At 38.2% G+C, this 24,228-nt stretch overlaps 1 protein-coding gene across 4 annotated transcripts in view; it reads right to left on the bottom strand.

The window, feature by feature from the left end:
• The window catches only part of MIB1 (MIB E3 ubiquitin protein ligase 1), a 126,063-nt gene that overhangs the window by 95,667 nt on the left and 6,168 nt on the right, over positions 1-24,228 (bottom strand). For all 4 annotated transcript variants that reach the window (XR_014807734.1, XR_014807735.1, XM_003356369.5 and 1 more), the window contains exons 2-4: positions 11,972-12,143; positions 9,215-9,344; positions 726-830 (exon numbers count right to left, since the gene is read on the bottom strand). Coding sequence is in view for 1 of the 4 variants with exons in the window: in XM_003356369.5 (XP_003356417.1) it covers positions 726-830; positions 9,215-9,344; positions 11,972-12,143 (407 nt within the window). In the remaining 3 variants the exon portion in view is untranslated. The remainder of the gene's footprint in view (positions 1-725; positions 831-9,214; positions 9,345-11,971; positions 12,144-24,228) is intronic.

The raw sequence follows: 24,228 nt of genomic DNA, 5'->3' as shown, positions 1-24,228 counted from the left end.
AGGCTGGTGGCTACAGCTCCGATTGGACCCCTAGCCTGGGAATCTCCATATGCCGAGGGAGCGGCCCAAGACCAAGAAATAGCAAAAAGACCAAAAAAAAAAAAAAAAGAATTCTTGGAATGAAAAATGTATTCAAGATGGAAAGGCTATAAAAGCATTAATATTTTGGCATTAATATAATATTTAATTATACTCTATAAATTAAGAAGCTATGGTAAGAATTTGAACAATGATCCATCACATGCAGAAATATAGGGCAATCCACTGAATAAACTGCCATTACTCTCCTTAACCACTTAAGTAATTCAAAGTGTTTCTAGGAGAGTCATTTTCAATTATCAACACTCTACTCCAAAAATACAACAAGGGAGTTCCCTGGTGGGTCAGTGGGTTAAAGATCTGGCATTGTCACTTCTGTGGCATTAATTTGATCCCTTGCCTGGAACGTCTGCGTGTGCCGTGGATGTGGCCAAAGATAAATAAATAAATAAATAAATAAATAAATAAATAAATAAAGGCGGAAAAACTCCTTAAAAATAATTTTAACATCTATTGTATTAAATTCTCACTTTACAGATGTTCCCACACAATGCATGATCATGATCTGGATGGCTGTATTCTGACAAAGAAGACAAAAGAAAACAATAAAAGAATACAGTAAGGGCTATTTTTATTCCCTTCTTTCACTCATCCAATGTTTTCATCTGTGTGGTTCTTGCACTTACCATGCCCTCAAAGCCAACTCTGTAAAGGTTCTTAGCACCATTATCCCAGAGAACATATGCTGCACTATGCGGGCTTGATGCACTCCAGTCTTGGATTTCTGTTACCTAAGGGAATTTTTTGAGAAAAAAAATATTTTAAGGGGGAGAGGCGAGGTTGGTTTTTTTAATTATATTTAAACCTTAAAAGTTATTTCAGTTATAATCCTGTGTAAACAGGATCATGAAAAATAATGTATTTGCCAAATGCACATCACTTCTAACATATAATTGAACTAGAGACATTTTTCCAGAATACTGTAATTTCTAAAACCACTGTATGAATTTTAAATTGGGAGGCTTAGTGATTACAGTGATGGATTATCCAAAAATATATAATTCAATATAAAATTTTAAATCTTTACTCTTAAAGGGTTCCTTCTAACGACAGTGTATTCTTTTAAGCCTATTCTTTGATAAAACATTTTAAATCTTTGACTAAATACTCTGAATGATTCAAGATAAACCTGCTCTCTAAAACAACTAAATCAGCTAAAAGCTGAGAAGCACAAGGCTCAAAGGCCATGTTCAAAGAAGTACCCCTCAGTTGCCCCAAAAAGCAGGCCATCTAAACTAAAACACGATGACTACAATAACAAACCCAGACAGAGTCTCTAGGCCCCACATTCCACCAGACTGATTCATAAGACCATATAATATTAAACAAACAAACAAAAAAAAATACTGGAGTTGTTACTCCTTTAGGGCCAAGAATCAACTACACAAAAATGATATACAATGAGCACTAAACCTGGGTATTCTCAAGTGAACCGGTCTACAGCTGAGAATGGGAAGCTGCACATGCACAACTCTCGTTTTCTTTATCTTGACACTTATAATCAACCAGCCTTCACAGTAACTTAGAATGCCAGGGTGATGTTACATGTCATTTTTAAGGCATGTATCATGCCTACTATTTCAAATAAAATATGTAATGATCCTTCTTTTTTCATCTTGTACTAAAGAAAGAGTTTTGCAAGCTAGGTATTTTATGGTGCTTTTGTAGAGATAAGAAGTTTTCTGAAAGATGTTTCAAACTGTTAGTAAATGAGTCCATTTATTCTTTTTAGTTTTTAAATAAATGCATTACAGAAATGTATGTAAACTTTAAAGAATAAAAAACGAAATGGGAGTTCCCGTCGTGGCGCAGTGGTTAACGAATCTGACTAGGAACCATGAGGTGGCAGGTTCGATCCCTGGCCTTGCTCAGTGGGTTAAGGATCCAGCGTTGCCATGAGCTGTGGTGCAGGTTGCAGACGAGGCTTGGATCCCGTGTTGCTGTGGCTCTGGCCTAGGCCGGTGGCTACAGCTCCGATTCGACCCCTAGCCTGGAAACCTCCATTCGCCGTGAGAGCAGCCCAAGAAATGGCAAAAAGCCAATAAATAAATAAATAAAAAACGAAATGAAGACCAGACTGAGAAAAAGAATATTATCAGTGCTCTTCAAGCCCCTGTGTCTCTCATCAATCCTACCCTCCCTTGCTTTGCTTTATGATTCCACAATTAACCACTATTAACCTTACAAAGCAAGTTTCTAACACTCTAAGTGAAGCATAAATTTTAGCAAAAACTCCCTTCCCGTTATAATAAAATCAGATTCTGCTTCATTTATTTTAAAAAAATGCAATGCTAGATTAAGTAAGTCTGTGTTTTCATGAGGGGGACAAAAAAGCATTTGAACTATTTTTTAAAAAGACTATGAATTTTATTTAAGTCGAATTCATCCTAAATTTCAAATTATTTGGAAAATAAGCAAGTTCATTACTCAAGCTCTGAATCACCAAATGAAATTCCTTCATTGATTTGGCTCACTGAGGAGGAAATAAGATGGAAGGCATAAGAAAATAACTATATTAATTTCATACTTTCAATTCTGACTAAGAAATATGTACAGGAGTTCCTATACCATGGCCCAGTGGTAACAAACCTGACTAGTATCCATGAGAATGCAGGTTCAATCCCTGGCCTCGCTCAGTGGGTTAGGGATCCAGCATTGCTGTGGTGTAGGTCACAGACATGGATCGGATCTGGAGTTGCTGTGGCTGTGGCGTAGGCTGGCAGCTAGAGTTCCAAAACCCCTATCCTAGGAACTTCCATATGCTGCGGATGTGGCCCTAAAAAAAAAAGAAAGAAAGAAAGAAATAGGTGCAGGGAGTTCCCACTGTGGCCCAGCAGATTAAGAACCCAACTAGTATCCATGAGGACAAGGGTTCAATCCCTAGCCTCACTCAGTGGGTTAAGGATCCAGCGTTGTCATGAGCTGGGTGTAGGTGGAAGACACAGCTCAGATCCTGTGTTGCCATGGCTGTGGTATAGGCCAGCAGCTGCAGCTCCTATTCGACCCCTAGCCTGGGAACTTCCAGATGCCACACTACATATGTGGCCCTAAAAAGACAAAAAGTAAATAAATAAAAAATAAAAATTAAAAAAGAAATATCTAACTATATATAATAGAAAAAATAAAAATCATTATTAAAAAAAGAAATATGGGCACCATGAAAAGATGTTCCACATCGCTAATTATGAGAGAAACGCAAATCAAAACCAAAATGAGGAGTTCCCACTGCAGAGCTGCAGAGAAGAATCCAACTAGGAATTATGAGGTTGTGGGTTCAATCTCTGGCCTCGCTCAGTGGGTTAAGGATCCGGCATTGCCATGAGCTGTGGTGTAGGTTGCAGATTTGGCTTAGATCTAGCATGGCTATGGGTGTGGTGTCAGCCAGTGGATCCCTAGCCTGGGAACCTCCATATGCCATGAGAGTGGCCCTAAAAAAAAAAAAAAAAATGAGGTACCACCTCACACCAGTCAGAGTGGTCATCATTAAAAAGTCTACAAATAACAAATGCTGGAGAGGGTATGAAGAAAGGGGAATCAAATCCTACTACACTTTTGTTGGGGATGTAAACTGGTACAGTCATTTGGAAAACAGTATGGAGGCTCCTTAAAAAAACTAAAAGTAGTATTGCCATATGATCTAGCATTCCCACTCCTACTAATCATATATCCAGAAAAACAACTGTAATTCAAAAGGTACATGCACCTCTGTGTTTATAGCAACACCATTTACAATAGCCAAGACATGGAAATAACCTAAATAATCCTTCAACAGATGAATGGATAAAGAAAATGTGGTACATATATACAATGGAATAGTACTGAGCCATAAAAAATAATGAAATAGTATCATTTGTAGCAACAAAGATGCAACTAGAGATACCATACTAAGTGAAATCAGAAACAGAAACACAAATACCGTATGATATCACTTACATGAGGAATCCAAAATGTGGCACAAATGAACTTATCTACATAACAGAAACAAACTCACAGACGTGGAGAACAGACTTGTGGTTGCCAAGAGGGAAGCATGAATTGTGAGTTTGGGATTAACTGATGTAAACTATTATATATAGAAAAAAAGACCTACTGTATGGCACAGGAAACTATATTCAATATCCAGTGATAAACCCTAACAGAGAAGAATATGAAAAAGAATGTATATATATGTATAACTAAATCATTTTACTATATAGCAGAAATTAACACAACACTGTAAATCAACTATACTTCAATAAAAACCTTTTTTGAAAGGTTAAAAAGAAAATCTGTATGGAATGGCTGCTAAAACCATTAGGTAAAAGATTGCTGGGAAACTGCAAAGGATCAAACTGACAACACCTGCATTGCTCAATCTTAGGAGCACTAGGAGACTTTACGTGCCTCTTAATATGAAAATACACACACCACTGATGAGGTACTCTTGCCAAAATAAACTTGAACCTAAATCTAATCATTCTCTACATCTAACAAATAATTTATTAGAAATATAAAGGTTAGAGGAACAAGTTAAAGAATGCCATAAAGAATCAATCAGCCAAATCCAAAGAACTTGGTTTCTTCAACAAACAAATGACATTTTTTAAAATTTTTGAAGTTGGGGAGTTCCCGTCATGACGCAGTGGTTAACGAATCCGACTAGGAACCATGAGGTTGCGGGTTCGGTCCCTGCCCTTGCTCAGTGGGTTAAGGATCCGGCATTGCTGTGAGCTGTGGTGTAGGTTGCAGACGAGGCTCGGATCCCGCGCTGCTGTGGCTCTGGCGTAGGCCAGTGGCTACAGCTCCGATTCAACCCCTAGCCTGGGAACCTCCATATGCCGCGGGAGCGGCCCAAGAAATAGCAACAACAACAACAACAAAGGACAAAAAGACAAAAAAAAAAAAAAAAAAAAAAATTTTTGAAGTTGGATGTTCAGTTCATGGGAATTTGTTACACTATTCTTTCTATTCTGGTATATGTTTGAAATTCATCATTATAAAAAGAAAGAAATATATCTGCGTATCTATGTGAAACAATTAACATACACTTAAAAGTATTTATAAAACGAAAACAATCTTAAAATATTAACATAGGTAGTTAAGAATACACTATACACTTCCATGATATCCTTACATCATGTTTGCCAAAGCCTACACTTGATGTGTTTACTTTTGTGTTAACACTGTTGCCACTATGCAAAAAATCATGGTACATGGTGGGCCACAGATTGCGTCAGTACTGCAGCATCAGCCTGGACTGAGTACATGTAGTAATGAGAATGGGGTGGGGATCTTGAACTTCAAGGAAAAAAAAAGATAAGAATATACTACACACTGCTCACATGAGTTATACTAACAGACCGGGACAGAGTAGCCAGCACTGAAGGGAAAGGGGGGGATTTAAAAACTTTCTCCATTCATACACAGGGTCAAAAGTGTCAAAGGACTTCGCGTCGTGGCGCAGTGGTTAACGAATACGACTAGGAACCATGAGGTTGCGGATTCGGTCCCTGCCCTTGCTCAGTGGGTTAACGATCCGGCATTGCTGTGAGCTGTGGTGTAGGTTGCAGACGCGGCTCGGATCCCGCGCTGCTGTGGCTCTGGCGTAGGCCAGTGGCTACAGCTCCGATTCGACCCCTAGCCTGGGAACCTCCATATGCCGCAGGAGCGGCCCAAAGAAATAGCAAAAAGACAAAAAAATTTTTAAAAAGTGTCAAACAATAAAAATTACATTTCATCTCAACCCTGCTTATACAATGTTACCCTGAAGACTTCCTCTTATATTAAGCTCCCTCATTCAATCACATGTGCAAAATGGTTTCATTTATTTTTTCTTCACTTTGTTCTTAAAATGTAACAAGTATATAAATCATAACAAACCAAAAATGTAACATTGATGAATCAAAGCTTCAAGAATGCCTGCTTCTCAACCCCCTTAAAAAAAGTGCAAATATAACAAAAATCCAGAAAATTCCATTTATGTGGCTTTAGACTTTAGCAGCAATTGTCTTCAAAAGCTGATAAGACAGAATTTTTCCAACCCTCTGACCATAAAATGAACTGTGAGGAAGAATATAAAGTTAAAAATTTTTAGACTGAAAATACTAAAATTTACATCTTGTGCACTCTTTGAAAAGACGTTATCAGAATTCACACTCCACCAAAGGACAGAGTAAGCAGGATGATGTACCAGGAAAGAGGCAGAGGCACCCATAGAGGGAGCTTCCAGGATGATGATGGGCACCAGGCACCAAGGGCAATCTCTCCAAACTGCAGCCACATGATTCACAGGCCAGACATGCTAAAGGCTCTTATCACCAAGATCCCCACTGCCACTGTATCATTTTATCAACCTAAGGACACACTGCTTGAGTGAAGCTGATCCAAATTCCCAATCATACTTGGCTTATTGAACTATGTAATGATGAGGTTCCCTCTCTCCCCTCCCCCTCCCATCCCCTGCCACCTAAATCAGCTGGCTCTCGTCTCACCCTACAGAATATTCTGTTTTGACCTACTCCTAAAACACTGAGGAGTACTATGGCAAGCTTAGAAGCAAAAAATGCATGTAACTCATGTCCTCTGACCATATTCCTGTCCAGTGCCCAGTACCTGGCCCATACCTCTGCCCTGCCTGATGTCCTGTGTGTAGCTCTGTGCTTCCCAGGACTTACTAACGACCATGCCTACTAACTACTCCAGAAAGACTCATAAACCTCCAGGGTCGCATAGCAGGTTATCCAGAGACTCGATTCAGTTTATATTCTCCTGGGAGCTTTTGTCTAAAAGTGGCAACTCTGCCCTGTCCTTACAATAGTTAGTTTTGTGCTTGCTACCTGGTTTCTCAAAAATCAAATCCTACATGTATAGGACACAGCACTAAGTCATACAACAAAAAAGAAAAACAATGGAATAATGACAGCAGCAATCAGTTACCATGGAAGGTTGCAACTGGGAAAGGGTAAACAGAAGGCTCTCAAAGGTATTTATAACATTCTATTTTTTAATCTGTATAGTGGGGGAAACGTTTGCTTTTTTCATTTTACTACTCTTCTTCAAACTTTAACATATGTTTAATACATCCCATGTGACACAGGACTGCTATCAATGGCTGGATAAGTTGTACACTGCAGAAAGGGTCTCTCCAAGGAGAAGAGTAGAGTCTGACAGTTCTGCCTAACAAGACTCTACACCCAGGGATAAGGCTGTTTCTGCGCCCACTCCCAAAGGGGCACCTTTTCTCTGCCATTGGTTTGCCAAGCATGTCCCCACAGCACTCTATCTATCTACAGACGACATCCTTCCCAAATTCACACCAGGCTATTTTTCTTTTTAGAAATGTGCTTCTCAAACTTTAATGTGTACCTAAATGACCCAGGGATCTTGTTAAAATCAAAGTCCTAAATTTAGAAAATCCAGGCAGAAGGGGACCCATTATACTTCTACAAGCTCACACCAGCTGCATGTCCACATGTTACACTACAGTCACAGAATTTAGATTTACACTTTTGGTTATCTAGCTCTCCTAATTAAATTGCATGTTTCTAGAGTTCCTTTTGTGGCTCAGTGGTTAAAGAACCCAACTAGGATCCATGAGGATGGGGGTTTGATCCCTGGCCTAAATCAGTGGGTTAAGGATCCCATGTTGCTGTGGCTGTGGTATAGGCCGGCAGCTGTATCTCCGAATGGACCCCTAGCCTTAGCCTAGGACCCTCCATATGCCACAGGTGCAGCCCTAAAAAAAAAAACAAAAATAAAATAAAATAAAATAAAATAAATTATAGGTTTCAGGAGAGGAGACCTTTGCCTCTTTTGTTTATTCCTATAATTCTTATGCTTGGAACAGAATCCTGCACATAAGTGTTCAATAAATATCTACTAAATTATAAAAAAAGTACTGCTTCCTCAATAAAAATCAAAGCACTTAAAAATATAAAAGCCAAAATATTTGTGTGACTTTCAAACATTAAAATTAAACCTTACTATTTAAAGTGAAATCAGTGTAACAATTCTCTGAATTTAGAAAAAATGTTTAAAAATCTTAAATTCTAAAGAATCTATATACCCCAAGTTGTTACAAAAGAGGAACCTGTAGGAAGAGTTCCTCAGATGACAGAGACTTTAAAATCATCATTCCTTAACGCTAAAAACAATACTTTGAAAAAGGTTAACAGTGGAACTGACAGTGATTAACAGCTAAGTCTCAAATGTGAAATACTATTCATTTCAGTACATCTAGCAAAACACAGAGAGTACAGTCTGTATTTGTTGACTGACTGAATCAATGACGGCATAATCAGCAAAAGCAATATGAAACCCAAAATAAATAAAACCAACACCCACTTACCCTAATATCCCTGGCAATCTCACCCAGTTAAAGGGACCATTCACAATTCCTTCAGAACAACTGCTGTAACTGACGCCAGACAGCTCTACACACCACCCAAAAAGGGTAAAGAGCTAAATGGACTAGATAACAAAGTAGCTGTCTATTAGGCCTCACAAACAGGTCTCTGAGAGAATGGAATACAAAACAAGTAAATTCAAATGAAATTTTTAAAAACAAGATAGTCAAGAGCTTGAGATACTGCTTATGGAAGACTGGTCCAAACAGGATGTTTAGAAAGGCATGCTGGGCAACAGAATGGCAATATGAGGCCTAATGGTGGAAAGCTAAAATCTACCCAAAATCCTTCTCACTGAGCCAATACTTACAACAGAGCAGGAAGGGTCTTTTCTTACAGGAAAAAAAAAAAATGAAAATTTTAAAAACTGTTTTTGGCATTAAAAAATGGGCCAAAGAGTTCCCATCATGGCATAGCAGAAACTAATCCAACTGGGAACCATGAGGTTGCGGGTTCTATCCCTGGCCTCACTCAGTGGGTTAAGGATCCAGTGTTGCCGTGAGCTGTGGTGTAGGTCACAGACGCGGCTTGGATCTGGCATGGCTGTGGCTGTGGTGTAGGCCAGCAGCTGTAGCTCTGATTAGACTGCTGGCGTGGGAACCTCAATATGCTGGGGGTGCAGCCCTAAAAAAGCAAAAAAAAAAAAAAAAAGGCTAAGAACTTTGATGAGTGATAAAAATCTACTAAATATACAATATTCTAGAACAATGATAAATTTAAAAAATACTTACCTTTCCCCTACGTCCATTTCCTCCATCCTGATCTTCCCACTGCCAGTCCACTCCTCGTACCACTCTGGCACCTGCAAAGATCCCTCTGGCTGTAATCTTCTTAGATTTTCTACGAGACTCTAACAGAACCCTAAAAATAAAATCATTTATTTTCAAATTTATATAAAAATAGGTAACAGGAACATTTTTTAAAATGACATTATAGAAAAGTTTATTTTGAAAATATAAAAGATTTTTCTTTGTTCTGGTTACCACTATATAACAGTGTGTTTCAGGAATACCATCCACATTCCAAAGGTTATGACAATGAAGACATTTGTAGCTGGAATAATAATAATGGCTAATATATACTTACCTTTTCCTATACATAAAAGCACTAACAGAGGTGTAAAATCTGTTATGCTCCTTAAGAAGAAGGTATTGTTATTCATTACATTTGTTTTACAAATGAAGAAACTGTGTCCCAAAGAGATATGTAAATTTGCCCAAGTTAAACTGGAATGGAATCAATACTTCAGGGTATCACTTTACTCTTCACTGATTTAGAGGTAGCAAACTCAAAACCCTACAACTGTCAGGCAAGTACTATAGATGAGGGCTTAAGAAAGATAGCACCAGGAGTTCCCGTTGTGCTAGGAATCCGACTAGGAAGCATGAGGTGGCGGGTTCAATCCCTGGACTCGATCAGTGGGTTAAGGATCCGGCATTGTCGGATCCAGTGTTGCCGTGAGCTGTGGTGTAGGTTGCAGACACAGCTGGGATCCCACATTGCTGTGGCTGTGGTGTAGGCCAGCGTCTACAGCTCTGATTGGACCCCCAGCCTGGGAACCTCCATATGCTGCGGGTGTGGCCCTGAAAAGACAAAAAAAGAAAGAAAGAAAGGAAGGAAGGAAGGAAGGAAGGAAGGAAGGAAGACAGCACCCCTGCAATGACAAATGGTAAATGGCATTTGACCTCAAGAGCATGATTTGTATAAAGGGTACAAGTCTTTCCGTGCTTCAGCCAACTACCGCCAGGAACAAATGCAGGCTCTGTGTTGACAGTCTTTAGGGGAGTGAGGGAGGTTGGGTGGTAATTCAAAAACCTGGTTTTCTGTGAAATCACCTGGTTTTATAAAGTTCCAACTGTTCAAAATTCAGAGCACTGTGTATGTCAAGTGGCCCGGATCTGACCTACACTAAACTGTCTCCAAAGCAGTGCATAGGAGTTCCCGTCGTGGCGCAGTGGTTAACGAATCCGACTAGGAACCATGAAGGTTGTGGGTTTGGTCCCTGCCCTTGCTCAGTGGGTTAACGATCCGGCGTTGCCGTGAGCTGTGGTGTAGGTTGCAGACGTGGCTCGGATCCCGCGTTGCTGTGGCTCTGGTGTAGGCCGGTGGCTACAGCTCCAATTCAACCCCTAGCCTGGGAACCTCCATATGCCGCGGGAGTGGCCCAAGAAACAGCAAAAAGCCAAAAAAATAAAATTAAATTAAACTAAATTTAAAAAAAAAAAAAAAAAAGCAGTGCATATCTACAAAAGCCTATGGACCTTGAAAAAGATTTTATACTCAACTATCTAGACCAGCTTGGTTCTCCAAGGCTTTCTACCCCTTATTCTTCTACATCTTTCTCATTTCTAAAAATCAAAAAGATTTCCTTTTTTTCTTTTGTTCTACTCTTATCTCACTATTTTATTCATTTTCAGCATGTCTCAACTATACCCTAACTTTAAAAACTGTAAGCAAAAGACAAAAATAATTTGTTGAAAATTACTCCCTTAATAATTGGCAGGCCCAGGATTTGAACCAGGGCAGTCTGACATCAAAATCCATTTTTCTATTATTCCTGTTGGCTCCCTTTCATGGACCTGACTCTTGCTCTTACGCATTAGCAATATCTTCATGACAAAACTCAATCACCTGAAATTCTGCACTCATTTGCAATTAACACCCCTCTCTCTTTGCTCATAAGACACTCAATACTATCTCTATACACAGGCAGAAACACCACATGGTAATCACTGATGATCAAATAATCTCTTAGCCTGTAAACTCCTTAGGAATACCATGTCTTACTTATCTTCAAATTTACACAAGTATAGTCTTAATGCTCTGCAGTCTTAATAAATGCCTCTCGCTGCAATAAATGGGCTCTAGGAGTTCCCAACATGGCTCAGTGGTTGATGAACCCAACTAGTAACCATGAGGTTGCAGGTTCAATCCCTGGCCTTGCTCAGTGGGTTAAGGATCCAGTGTTACTGTGAACTGTGGTATAGGTCACAGATGCTGCTCAGATCCCACATTGCTGTGGCTGTGGCGTAGGCCAGAAGCTACAGCTCCAATTAGACCCCTAGCCTGGGAACCTCCATATGCCGCGGGTGAGGCCCTAAAAAAGACAAAAAAAATTAAAATAAATAAATAAATGGGCTCTAATGCTCATCTGACAGCAGCTAACAGAACAGACTGCATATGGAGAAGAAAACAATCAGCCTCTCTTGGGCCACCCTTGCATTTCTAAAGACTGAGCAGTGCCAAGTCTCCATACTAGAGAAAGAATAGCTCAGACTACCTTGGAAAAAACACATGTAGCTCCATCTTCACAGAGCTCTTTTCTCACTATGTGGTAGGCCTTGTCCACACTGAGCCTGCTATCTGCTTCTTCCTGACTAAACCAGCTGTCAGAAGCTACTTCCTAATCTTATTTTTAAGGCTGAATGATATAAAGAATTTGATAGAAACAAGAAGTTGCAACTGGAGAAAAAAATTGATTCCCATACCTCTCACTTCCTGGTGTAGTAATTCTATAAAAGCGATGCCTTAAATGATGTTTATCTCCATGATAACAAACTGTGCACAAATCGTAATTTGTACACTCCGCACATTTCCATCGAATGCCAATGATTGGTTGCTGGCGGCAGGTATCACACATGGTTCCATCATGCTTGATGCCTATTAAAACAGAAATACACGCTTACATTCATTACAACTGTTACTTATTTGAATATTATTCCCCAAGGGAAAAAAAAGAACACACCATTTTACAAATTATTTCAATAAAGCAGGAAATAACATTTCAAATGTTCTATTTCAAGATAACAAATTGTGAATATTTTAATCAGTATAAATTATAGACAAATTGATTTCTATCCCTTTTGTTTCAATAGTAAAAGCACTTCTCAATAGCATTTTTCTTGCTCTCATCCACAAACCGAAACTTAGGTTCAATCCGGAGAAACAAAGAATCCTTTACCACCAAGTAGATATGTCAGACTTCAAGCACACAAAAAGCTTTTGAAGAATGTGAACCTATTCTCCAGGTAAATAATTTCAAAAGCAAAGACAGTTTTATCCTTATGACATCAGAAACAAACTATCAATTAACTTAAGCATTTATCCCTAGGTACTAAAAACTTTTTCCCCATCAACAATACCCAGTTTAATAGGAAATAATATACTATAGTTGAGTTTGGTGTGTGTGTGTGTTTTAAGGAACAAGAGAAAATAAGCAATTGGTAATATAACCTCTACTAAAAATGTTCACATAGATACAGAGTTTCCATTGTGGCTCAGTGGTTAACGAACCGGACTAGTTTCCATGAGGACCAAGGTTTGATCCCTAGCCTAGTTCAGTGTGTTAAGGATCCGGCGTTGTTGTGAGCTGTGGTGTAGGTTGCAGACATGACTCGGATCTGGCGTTGCTGTGGCTGTGGCGTTAGCCAGCAGCTACAGCTCCAATTAGACGCCTAGCCTGGGAACCTCCATATGCCACGGGTGTAGCCCCAAAAAGACAGAAAAAAAAAAGTTCACACAGATAGATGAAATAGATATTAGAACTATAAAAGTACCACTATAAAGCATATAAAGTAATGAAATAGGAGTTCCCGTTGTGGTGCAGCGGAAACGAATCTGACTAGGAACCATGAGGCTGCAGGTTCAATCCCTGGCCTCGCTCAGTGGGTTAAACATCTGGCGTTACTATGAGCTGTGGTGTAGGTCGCAGACGCGGCTCAGATCCTGCATTGCTGTGGCTATGGTGTAGGCGAGTGGCTACAGCTCCAATTAGACCCCGAGCCTGAGACTCTCCATATGCCGCCGGTGCAGCCCTAGAAAGACAAAAGACAAAAAACATAGATATATATATATATATATAAAACATGACTTGTGTCCTATATATTTAAACCATTGCACTAAATGGAAAAAACAAAGGTATAAAATCAAGATTCTCATCTATAAATTGAGAAAATACTTACTTTCCTATCTGTTATAGACTGGGAGTTTCCCCCACCAAAAAAAAAAAAAAAAAATTCCGTAAGTTAAAGCTCTAACCTCCAGTGTGATGATATTTGGAGGTGAGGCCTTTGGGAGGTAATTAGGTTTAGATGAGGCAATAAGGCTGGGCACCCATGACGGGAAGTAGTGTCCTTTTAAGAAGAATGAATAGAAACCAAGGTCTCTCCTTCTCTGCCAAGTGAGGATATAGCAGGAAGGCAGGGAGAGAGTCCTCACTAGGGAACCAAATTGGCCACTACTTTGATTTTGGACTACTCAGCCTCCAGAAATGTGATAAATAAATTCCTGTTGTTTAAATCACCCAGTCTGGGTTGCTGTGCTGTACAGAAGAAATTGACACACTACAAATCATCTATACTTTAATTTTGTAAAATATAATCATTTTTACATAAACAAGGAGACAAAATAAATAGATAAATAAATAAAAAAAAATAAGTCACCTGGTCTGTGGTAGAGTGTTTTGGCAGCCCAAGCAGGCTAAGACAATACAGAGAGGGACACTATAAAGCTAAAGAGATATAACAGAGAGAAACATACTCTGAAAGGCTTTAAAGCAAAATGCAAATATAACGAATTACACTGCACTTAATCTTAACATAGATGTACTAAATATACTAGTCATCTATTTATTTAGTGATCAAAGCCATCATGGAGATCCTGCTGTGGCACAGCAGGTTAAGTACCCAGCATTGTCTCTGAGTGGTGAGGGTTCAATTCCTGGCTCAGGAACTTCTGTATGCTATAGGTGCATCCAAAAAAAAAAAAGTCATTACATATCCCAAGGAAAAATTAAAGAGCCTAATAAGTTTCTCAATTTTCCCAGAGATGGCATATAACAAATTACCCAACTTCTCCACTGCTATTCTCTAATTACTATTTTATCTCGGGTTTTTCCCCAGAGCCATGGCTTCCCTGCAGCTTTGCCTGTCCTCTCGGTTCCTTCGTCTTCATGTCAGAATAGCAACAGTGGACACAACAGCCATGCAAGGCAGCCCTATATACCAGTAGCTCATCTACCACTTCTCATTCTGTCTTATGTCCTATGGCTAATTAATTAAGATTTATCAATCATGAAAATTATCATCAGCCACAGGCCCAAAAGAAATTATACACTAGTTTAACAAACTGTAAACTAAAATTAAAACCCAAATTTATAGCTGCACAACTCAGAAACATCAGCATTCAATAGTACTGTATGTTTCAGTTTTTTAGAATATAAATCAAAAGAATGAAATGCAATTTTCATCTACTCCTCCTTTTCAGGCTATATAAATGAATACACAGGAAAGGATTTGTTTGGTGTTTTTCAATTACATAAGGATTTTTTTTAAAGTACTAAATAATCCACAACCTGGCTTATCATCTCCATGGCTTACTAAGAATTTACTACATTTTGCTTTAAATCAATATATAGTCAATTCTGTATAGTATCCATTTTAAAAATAAAATTTCATAATTATTCCTGTAATTATTATTTCCCAACACAAACAACAAAAGTTTACAAAGAGAAATTATTCTAGCTTGTATACCAGTATTTTTAAGTATATTCCAAAACCTACCCACAAAGATTCCAAAGAACTGTCGTAATTGTCTGACACAGGCTGCTAAAATGAATTTTAAATTTTCATAAAATTGCAATTTTTAATTAAAAAAAATGGAAGCAATGAGATCCTGCTGTATAGCACTGGGAACTATATCTAGTCACTTATGACGGAGCAGGATAATGTGAGAAAAAATAATGTATGCATGTATGTGTGACTGGATCACCTTGCTGCACAGTAGAAAACTGACAGAACACTGTAAACAGCTATAATGGAAAAAAATAAAAGTCATTAAAATTAAAAAAAAGACAAAAAAAAATGGAAAGATCACCATATGAATTTTTTAAAATTCATCGATCTTAATACTGAAATACAGCTATATCTCAGCTTTATTTATGCCAGTTACATTCCTAGAAAACCAAGTGTATACTTAAAATGGAGGAAAGGTATGGCAGATTATAAGGAAAGCCACCAATCTAATTCCATTTCGAGTGCTCTTCTGAGAATAATACAACGGCAAGTGACCATCAAGAGGCAGGTCTGTATTCCTCCTCCATAGAACCTGGAGAGATATTTACAACTGCCTCGGTAAACATGAGGTGGCAGAAGTGACCCTATATGATTTCTGTGCCACTTGTCTGTCTCTCTCCCTCCCCCAGGATGCACGCCCTGCACACCTTGTATTTTAGTACTAAATCCGACTCCCCTGAAGCTGCACAGAGGAGAGACCACAAGGAGAGGCCACAAAGAGGTATAGACAGAGATGCCCAAGGAAGCCTGGATGTACAAGCCCCTCCACGGTTTGACTCTTCTGGCTGAGGCCTTAGATACTGTGGAGCAGTGGCAAGCCATTCCCCACCAAGTCTCTCCAAATCCTTGACTCACAGAAGCCTTAAACATATAAACTGCTTCGCACACACCAAGTTTCGGGGTACTTTATCATATAACCATTGTAATTAGAACAAAGCAAGTTAAAAATAAGCTACAATCTTTGTTATAGTTCTTTGCAGTACAATATATCAAAAATAATATAAATTAAAGAGGTAAATATGAAAAAAGGAAACCACAAAAATACTAGAAAAAAAAATAAACACCACATTTTACAATTCTGAACAAAGTTTCTCTGAGCATGACACAAAGCCTAGAAGTCAAACACACACCCATGAAAGCACACACACACATGACATGTATAAACAAAGAACATCTGAAAACTCCTCCCAACTGTTACAGTGGTTGAGGTACACAGAGGCGGAAGAAGGCATTTTCACATTTTTTTTCTGTATACACTTCTGAGTTGCTTAGTTTTATTATAAGTATATTAATTTCATAATTCTAAGAAGAAAACACGAGATATCAATTTTTATCTTCTTGAATTGGCAAATAATAAAAAATCATATGTCAGTGTATGTGAAGATGGTGTCAAGAGAGACAGAGTGCGCTGACAGGGAACTATAAACTGGTAAAATCTCTGGAAGGTACTCGCCAATGTTTCAAATGCTTCAAAAGACTTTGATCCTGCCTTCAAATTTTTTAAAAAGTAGATCCAATGATACTAAAATTATCTGTAGTGAATAAAAATTTAACATAACTGACATTGAAAATATAGGGCTATTTATGTACAAATTAAGGTAATCCACAGAGGAAAATTCTATGCAGTCAGTACACCATGTTGTAGACAAAATGCTACTGAGATGGTAAACTATTATTTTATAAAGCAGTTTGCAAAGAATTACAGTATAGCACTTTGGTAAATAAATTACATTATATGGAGTTCCCGTTGTGGCTCAGCAGTTAAGGAACATGACTAGGATCCATGAGGACACAGGTTCGATCCCTGGCCTTACTCAGTGAGTTAAGGATCCAGTGTTGTCATGAGCTGCTGTGTAGGACGCAGACTTGGCTCAGATCCGGAGTTGCCGGGTGTGGTGTAGGCCAGCACCTAAGGCTCTGATTCGATCCCTAGTCTGGGAGCTTCTATGCCGTGGGTGCAGCCCAAAAAAGCAGACAGACAGACAGACAGACAGATAGATAGATAACATTAACACATGTGCAAAGAATACATGTGCACATATACTAATACATGTGCAAAAAACATATTAATACACGTACATAGAAAAACTAGAAAGATAACCCCCAAAATGTGCTGATGGGATTGCCCCTTGTGGTGTTCCAAATTCTTGACACTGAGAATTCTAGGAAGCAGCAGGGTGAGTAGGGGCATTTAATAAGCAGGATAAGCATCAGAAATGCTGGTATATGTCACTTATACTTAAAACGAAAGCTACTGTTCCTGTCATGGCTCAGCGGAAACGAATCTGACTAGTATCCATGAGGACAAAGGTTTGATCCCTGGCCTCACTCAGTGGGTTAAGGATCCGGCAATGCCATGAGCTGTGGTGTAAATCGCAGACATGACTCAGATCTGTCGTTGCTGTGGCGTGTGGCATAGGCCGGCAGCTACAGCTCCAGTTCGACCCCTAGCCTGGGAACCTCCATATGCTATGGGTGTGGCCCTAAAAAGACTAAATAAATAAATAAATAAAAGTTTTTAAAAATAAAAGCTAAAAGTAAAGACATAAGGAACTCAAAACAAGCATTTACAGAAACCGACTTTCAGTTACTTTAGCAGTGTGGTATCTAGCTGCTACTGGGAAGTTTTTCTTTTAACTCTTACCGTAACTGAGCTATTCCATGCTTACGTAAAGAAAACATGCCTAACCTAAGTATACTCTTCACTGTCATGTGCCTCAAGTCAGAGTCTAATGTCCCTACCACAAGAAAGCACCAATGACTGAAAACTTCATTATTCATATCAAATAGCAGTTAATAGTAAAAGTCCATAGTGGTTAAGTTTCTGAACAAGGTCTCAAATTGGTTTCCTATGTCATCACAAAAAGTCAAATGTACTAAACAAACTGCTATCCACTACACACTAACTGGTGTATCATAAATTAGACGCACAGTTCTTCAAATGAGTGCAGATTGATGAAAAGCACAGGGAAAATGTATCCCAACTCCCCTCCTGACCAAAAAAAGAAAAATCCAGTTTTCAGCTATTCCCTAATTTATATATTTTTCAGCTCTAAATTCATTTTCCACAAAGTACACTGACACATTCATGAGCTCATAATCTGAGCCATTACAGGCCTTCTTTAGATGGAAACATTTCAACACTTAATGACAACTGGAAAAAAAAAAAAAAAAAAAAGCTTTCTACAATTCATGGTAGAAAAGAATACTTCAGGAAAACCATTAATGCACACAAAAGCACATCCAAATCCTTTCTTAGTTCTCACAGTTCAAATGCCAACAAAGCTACTGAACAGCTGTGAAACAGACTAACACTGAGAATTGAAAAAAAGTAAACAAAGCAACCTACTCCACTACCAAAATAAGCAGTACAGAATTGTTAATGAAAATCCAATTAACTGACTTTAAAACAAAAGTTAATATTTAAAGAGAAAGAGCATTAAATGAACAAGTCCAACAGTTTACAGATCCCATAGTTTGGTAGCTTTTTTGTTTCCTCTTACTACACCTGCCCAATTCATTCTCATCTAAAACCACTCCCTCCAGTCTAAACCTACTTAGCTCTGACAAGACTTATTCCTTAAAATTTTAATTTCATAAAACTTAATTCCCTAAGCCAATTAGTGCTTTTTCTCCTTCCTACAAAATAACACATTGCCCCAGAGAGCTAATGCTCTTTCACTTTGCTAAAAGCTTTATGAAGACATCTGCCACCGTTAAACGAACCACCTGATGATAGCTTTTGACTCATTCTAATACTCAAATGACCATCTGCTCTTCATTTTAGTGACATCTCATCTAAATTCAGTAACTTAGAGAATGTAGACAGCTTAAGTCTTTTTGTTGGAAAAATTCAGGAAAACAGTAAAACATGCTAGCCGAGATCAATAATCACAAGTTCTTAAGAGAGTCATGAAAAACAATTCAATTCACAAAGCACTGATTTAGTTAAGAAAAATGTTAAATTTCCAGAGAGAAAAGATGATTGAAAAAGAGAAGGTTCTCATTACAAAGAGTTCATAGATAAAGCACTTCAGCATGGAATAGGAATATCTAAATTATCATTTCGTATAATAGCAAAAGAAAACAAATATTCATTAACAAGAGAGGGAAAACATGTATTAGGTATACAATGGAATACTTAAAATGAATGTTCAAGATACACAAATTCCATATGGATGCTGAATTTTAAATAATAAATGATAATAATAACATAATAATGCTGAATTAAAAATTACACAAGAATAAAACAAGTACTATATAAAGTAATCCATATAAAGTACTATATAAAGAAATCCATGGGAATTACTAACTTCTAAACAGTGGTTACACCTTAGGAGAGGAAGGAAATGAAACTAGGAAGGACACAGACTGTTTCAATGATATTAGAAATGCTACATATATATATATATATACATATACATACACACACACACAATTATTTGTATACATATATAGATAGATACAATTATATATATATATATACATACAATTATTTATGAATCACTTATCTACTTGGATATCTTAAACACTATGTAACTTTAAAACTTTTTTATGGAGTTCCAGTTGCGGCGCAGTGGAAATGAATCTGACTAGTAACCATGAGGTTGCAGGTTCGTTGGCCCTGCTCAGTGGGTTAAGGATCCAGCAATGCTATGAGCTGTGGTGTAGGTCACAGACTCAGCTCAGATCTTGGGTTGCTGTGGCTGTGGCGTAGACCGCAGCTATAGCTCCGATTAGACCGCTAGCCTGGGAACCTCCATATGCCATGGGTGCAGCCCCAAAAAGACAAAAAGACAAAAAAAAGAAAGAAAGAAATTGGCTGAAGTATAATTAAAATTCCTAATGAGGGCAAGGCCTTTGTGACCTTCCAGTTGCTTAGTATACTCCACATTCCTTACTCTTGAGAAGCAGTTAATTAATGAAAATAAGATTGTTATTATTTCTTTCGGCCAAGCCCGCAGTACGTGGAAGTTTCAGGGCCAGGGATGGAACCCATGCCACAGCAGCAATCCAAGCTGCTGCAGTGACAATGTCAGAGTCTTAACCCACTGCACCACAAAAGAACTCCAGATTGTTGTTATTAATAATACTAGCCACTATTTAAATCAGTAGCAAGCTAGGTGCTTCACATAAATTTTATTTAATCTTCCCAACAACACTAGAAGGTAGGCATTCTTATTCTCATTTATAGATGAAGAAACTGAGGTTATTAAGTCACACATTAGTAATTGAATAGAATTGAATAGGCCCAAATTCAAACCTATGCGAGTCTGATTACAAAGTCTGGCCTTTTATGCTCTTCATTCTACCAGGGTGAAGAATAATTACATATCTAGGCCATCATGTTTCCCATTCAGCCTAATGGATTCAAGATATAAGTTATTAAATCCAATTCTGACATATTCGAATAAATCTCAAAGAGATACATTTTAAAAACTGAAAAGATTATCCACTTCTCAGTTAATTTTAATAGCGTAGTAGAGTGAAAAACCATCTATTTCCAGCAGACTATTGTTAATGAGTTAAGGAGATGTCTTTGAAAGCATCTCACCCCAAACCTAAAACTCCCTCATCATATCTTTTCTGTTGGACAAGTTATTCTCTCTATTTTTGCAGCCTCTGCTACTCTATTATAAGCTTGCATAATAAACTTACAATCATATCTCACACAGTCCAAACAAAAGAAACAAGGTGTCAAATTAGGCATACAACTGGCAATTTTAGTAATATATATTTATTTTAGCATTTGTTACACAAGAGTTGAAAATTAATGAGGTCAAACAAAAATGAGAATTTTATCCACTTTGTTTTTTCCTGCTAGTAGGTAAAAATTCATTATTTCATTTTAGAAGCAAACATGTACCTGGATCTACACACCTTAATTTTACAGGTGAAGAATTAAGGTTCAAAGAGACTAATGTTACAAAGAAGGAAAAAAAAAAGTCTGACAAACCTGGATTTGAATCTCCACCATCAATTAATTACTTATGACATCTTGGGTAAGTTAGTTCATTCCTCATAGCTGTTTTCTCATCAGTAAAATGAAGGCTATCAAATAACATTTTCATGAGGATTAAATAAGATAAAGTATGTAAAAAGCTTATTAGCACAGTTCCTGACACATGAAGGAGCTCAATAAATTTTAGTCCACTTCCCCTAGTTAACCAGCCCACGTGATAAAATCCAAAATGAATACAGACCTTAATTTCCCTACTAACCTAGTACCTTTTCCATTACTCCATGAAGAGACCAAGGAAGAGGGGTGAGCAAAGCATCATGATGCAAAATATTACAATCCTAAGCTTTTATGGCTTATCATCAATAGCCTTGCAAAATTCCTAAAATCCAATGACTTTTTTTTTAATATCAAAAAGTTTTCACCCTGTTTCTTGCCTTTTTAGGAACAAAATTATCATCAAGAAGATAACCCCACCCCAGGAGAAAGCCATAGCATATACTCTTATCAGGAGAATATAAACTAATCCTAACCACAGCAAGCATCTGCAAAAGTAAATAAGCTTCCAAAAGTACTCCAAAGCCAGAAATGAATGTCTGGACTACCTGCTGTGTTCCATTATCTCCACCATTAATTTAAACCTCACTTTCTCTTAGTTGGCTCCACAAATTCATTTATAAGCTAGTTGCTTACAGAGTTAAGAACTATTTTCCCTCAGAAACAAAGTTTTAAAGATAACTAAGGTATCAAACTATTTCATAATTACATAGCACTTATCCATGGGCAAAGATAAAAACTGTTACTGTGGTCATAGGGCTCCATCTCAGGAAATGGTTTAATCCTTGTCATGCAAACATGATGGTTAAAAAAGGCAAGGTAAATTGGGATGGGGCACACGAAAGTACATGAGTAAAGAAATGGGCTTAGGAGAATGAGAAGGAATGTTCTAAAAAAGTTCCTACAGATACTTAAAATGCATAAGCTCCTGCCTGGTGACTCAGTGCAATGGTTTCCAAAGTAAGGTACATGACCTGGGAAACATAGAAGTGATCCTCTGAAATGCAAGAAGAAAACCCACAATCTCATCTGTAGATCCAAAATTCCAAAACTCTAAGATATTCTGTGAATGAGCAGCAAACTCACTCAGTGGTAAATCCTGACCCAAAGAGGCACATAGTCTTTATTTACTGCCTTAGTATAATTATTCATATGCTTCCTGCAGAAATATCAGTGTATCTGACAACAGGGTGGTGCTGTGGACCTGGAAGTGAATGGCAAACACATTGTATTACAGCAAAATACTATAAAATCCAAAAGTTTAGGAACTCAGTCCCAAGTATACTGAATAAAGGATTAAATACTTCTATTAAAACTTTTATGTTTACCTTTTTGCCTAAAAAAGTCTAAGAATGAAATTAGTTTACTAATTGTACACTACCAGCACCCTCGGTGGGCCCCCACAAAAAAATCACGCATCACACACAGAATACAGGTGTACTGAGGTGGGGGTTTTGGAGTATTAGGGCCTCACAATGATGCTCACTTCTAGTGAAGACATGCTGCATCTTTTTGTACCCAGTTAAGCAGACTTGTGGAATTTGTTCTAATGATACAAAACATGTTAATTATCTTGAGACAAAGTGCTTTGTCAAAATTAAGAATGAATTCCATACTTTTTTTTTTTTTTTTTTTTTTTTACAAAATAAGCATTCCCAAATTGTACACCTTTTCTGGAATGAAAAGTGGTTGTTAGTGGTATGCTCCCTCTAGAAGATTTTTTTTTTTTTTTTTTTTTGCTTCTTAGGGCCATACCCACAGCATATGGAAGTTCCCAGGCTAGGGGTCAAATCAGGAGCTACAGCTGCTGGCCTATACCACAGCCACAGCAACATGGGATCTGAGCCTTGTCTGCAACCTACGTCACAGCTCACAGCAATGCCAGATTCCCAACACACTGAGCGAAGCCAGGGATGGAACCCGTATCCTCATGAATACTAGTTGGATTCATTTCCGCTGTTCCATGATGGAAACTCCCTACATTTTTTTAAAAAACTAAACTCATGTGGAGTTCCTGTCGTGGCGCAGTGGTTAACGAATCCAACTAGGAACCATGAGTTTGCGGGTTCAATCCCTGGCCTTGCTCAGTGGGTTAAGGATCTGGCGTTGCTGTGGCTGTGGCGTAGGCTGGGAACCTCCATAGGCCACGGGTGCGGCCCTAAAGAGATCAAAAAAAAAAGAAGAAATGCACTTCCTCCCTTTGGATCTATTATCTATCTCTATCAGGTATCCTGAAAGCTAAAGCATCCAACAAAACCGAGAATGAAAAAAAAAAACAAATTTTGACTCAGACTTGATTTACTAACATACTAATGAAGAAAAATCACATTGCTCTTATATAAAAACATATAAATATTTTGATGAGATGAGAAGTAAAATACCAAAATACCACCCCAAGGTTAAATCCTTTCAGTCTAAGTGGCTATCCTTTTTCTACATATTTTCCATTAAAAAAGCTTTAGTCTTTTTTTCAAACTCACATAAAAAGCATTATCTAGGAGTTCCCGTGGCGCAGTGGTTAACGAATCCGACTAGGAACCATGAGGTTGCGGGTTCGGTCCCTGCCCTTGCTCAGTGGGTTAACGATCCGACGTTGCCGTGAGCTGTGGTGTAGGTTGCAGACGCGGCTCGGATCCCGCGTTGCTGTGGCTCTGGTGTAGGCCGGTGGCTACAGCTCCGATTCAACCCCTAGCCTGGGAACCTCCATATGCCGCGGGAGCGGCCCAAAGAAATAGCAAAAAGACCAAAAAAAAAGCATTATCTACAGTATTTCATTAAAATCTACTTTTGCACTCACCATATCTTTGGTAGATATAGGCCAGTTCTTTTATTTTAACTGTTAATATTTTATTGTATGGGAGTCATGCAACATAACATACTCATTACATATAAATTTTCATTACTTTCCAAATTATTGCTTTTATAAACAATACTGTAACGAATTTACTTATACATACCTCTTTATGACTGTGCTTGAGAATCTTGTGAATATAACACTAGAAGTAAATTCTTTTTTTTGCTTTTTAGGGCTGCACTTGCAGCATATGGAAGTACCCAGACTAGGGCAGAATCACAGCTGCAGCTGCCACAGCAACACGGGATCTGAGCCCCATCTGTGACCTGCACTGCAGCTCACTGCAATGCTGGATCCTTAACC

This window comes from Sus scrofa, chromosome 6 (assembly GCF_054392235.1).
Source record: "Sus scrofa isolate SSC_HxYL_T2T_F1_AM1 chromosome 6, Sscrofa_HxYL_maternal_Yorkshire_Landrace_v2.0, whole genome shotgun sequence".
In the NCBI taxonomy this organism is placed as follows: Eukaryota; Metazoa; Chordata; class Mammalia; order Artiodactyla; family Suidae; genus Sus; species Sus scrofa.
The sequence above is the reverse complement of the archived record's forward strand: the minus strand, read 5'-3'. Positions and strand labels throughout refer to the sequence as shown.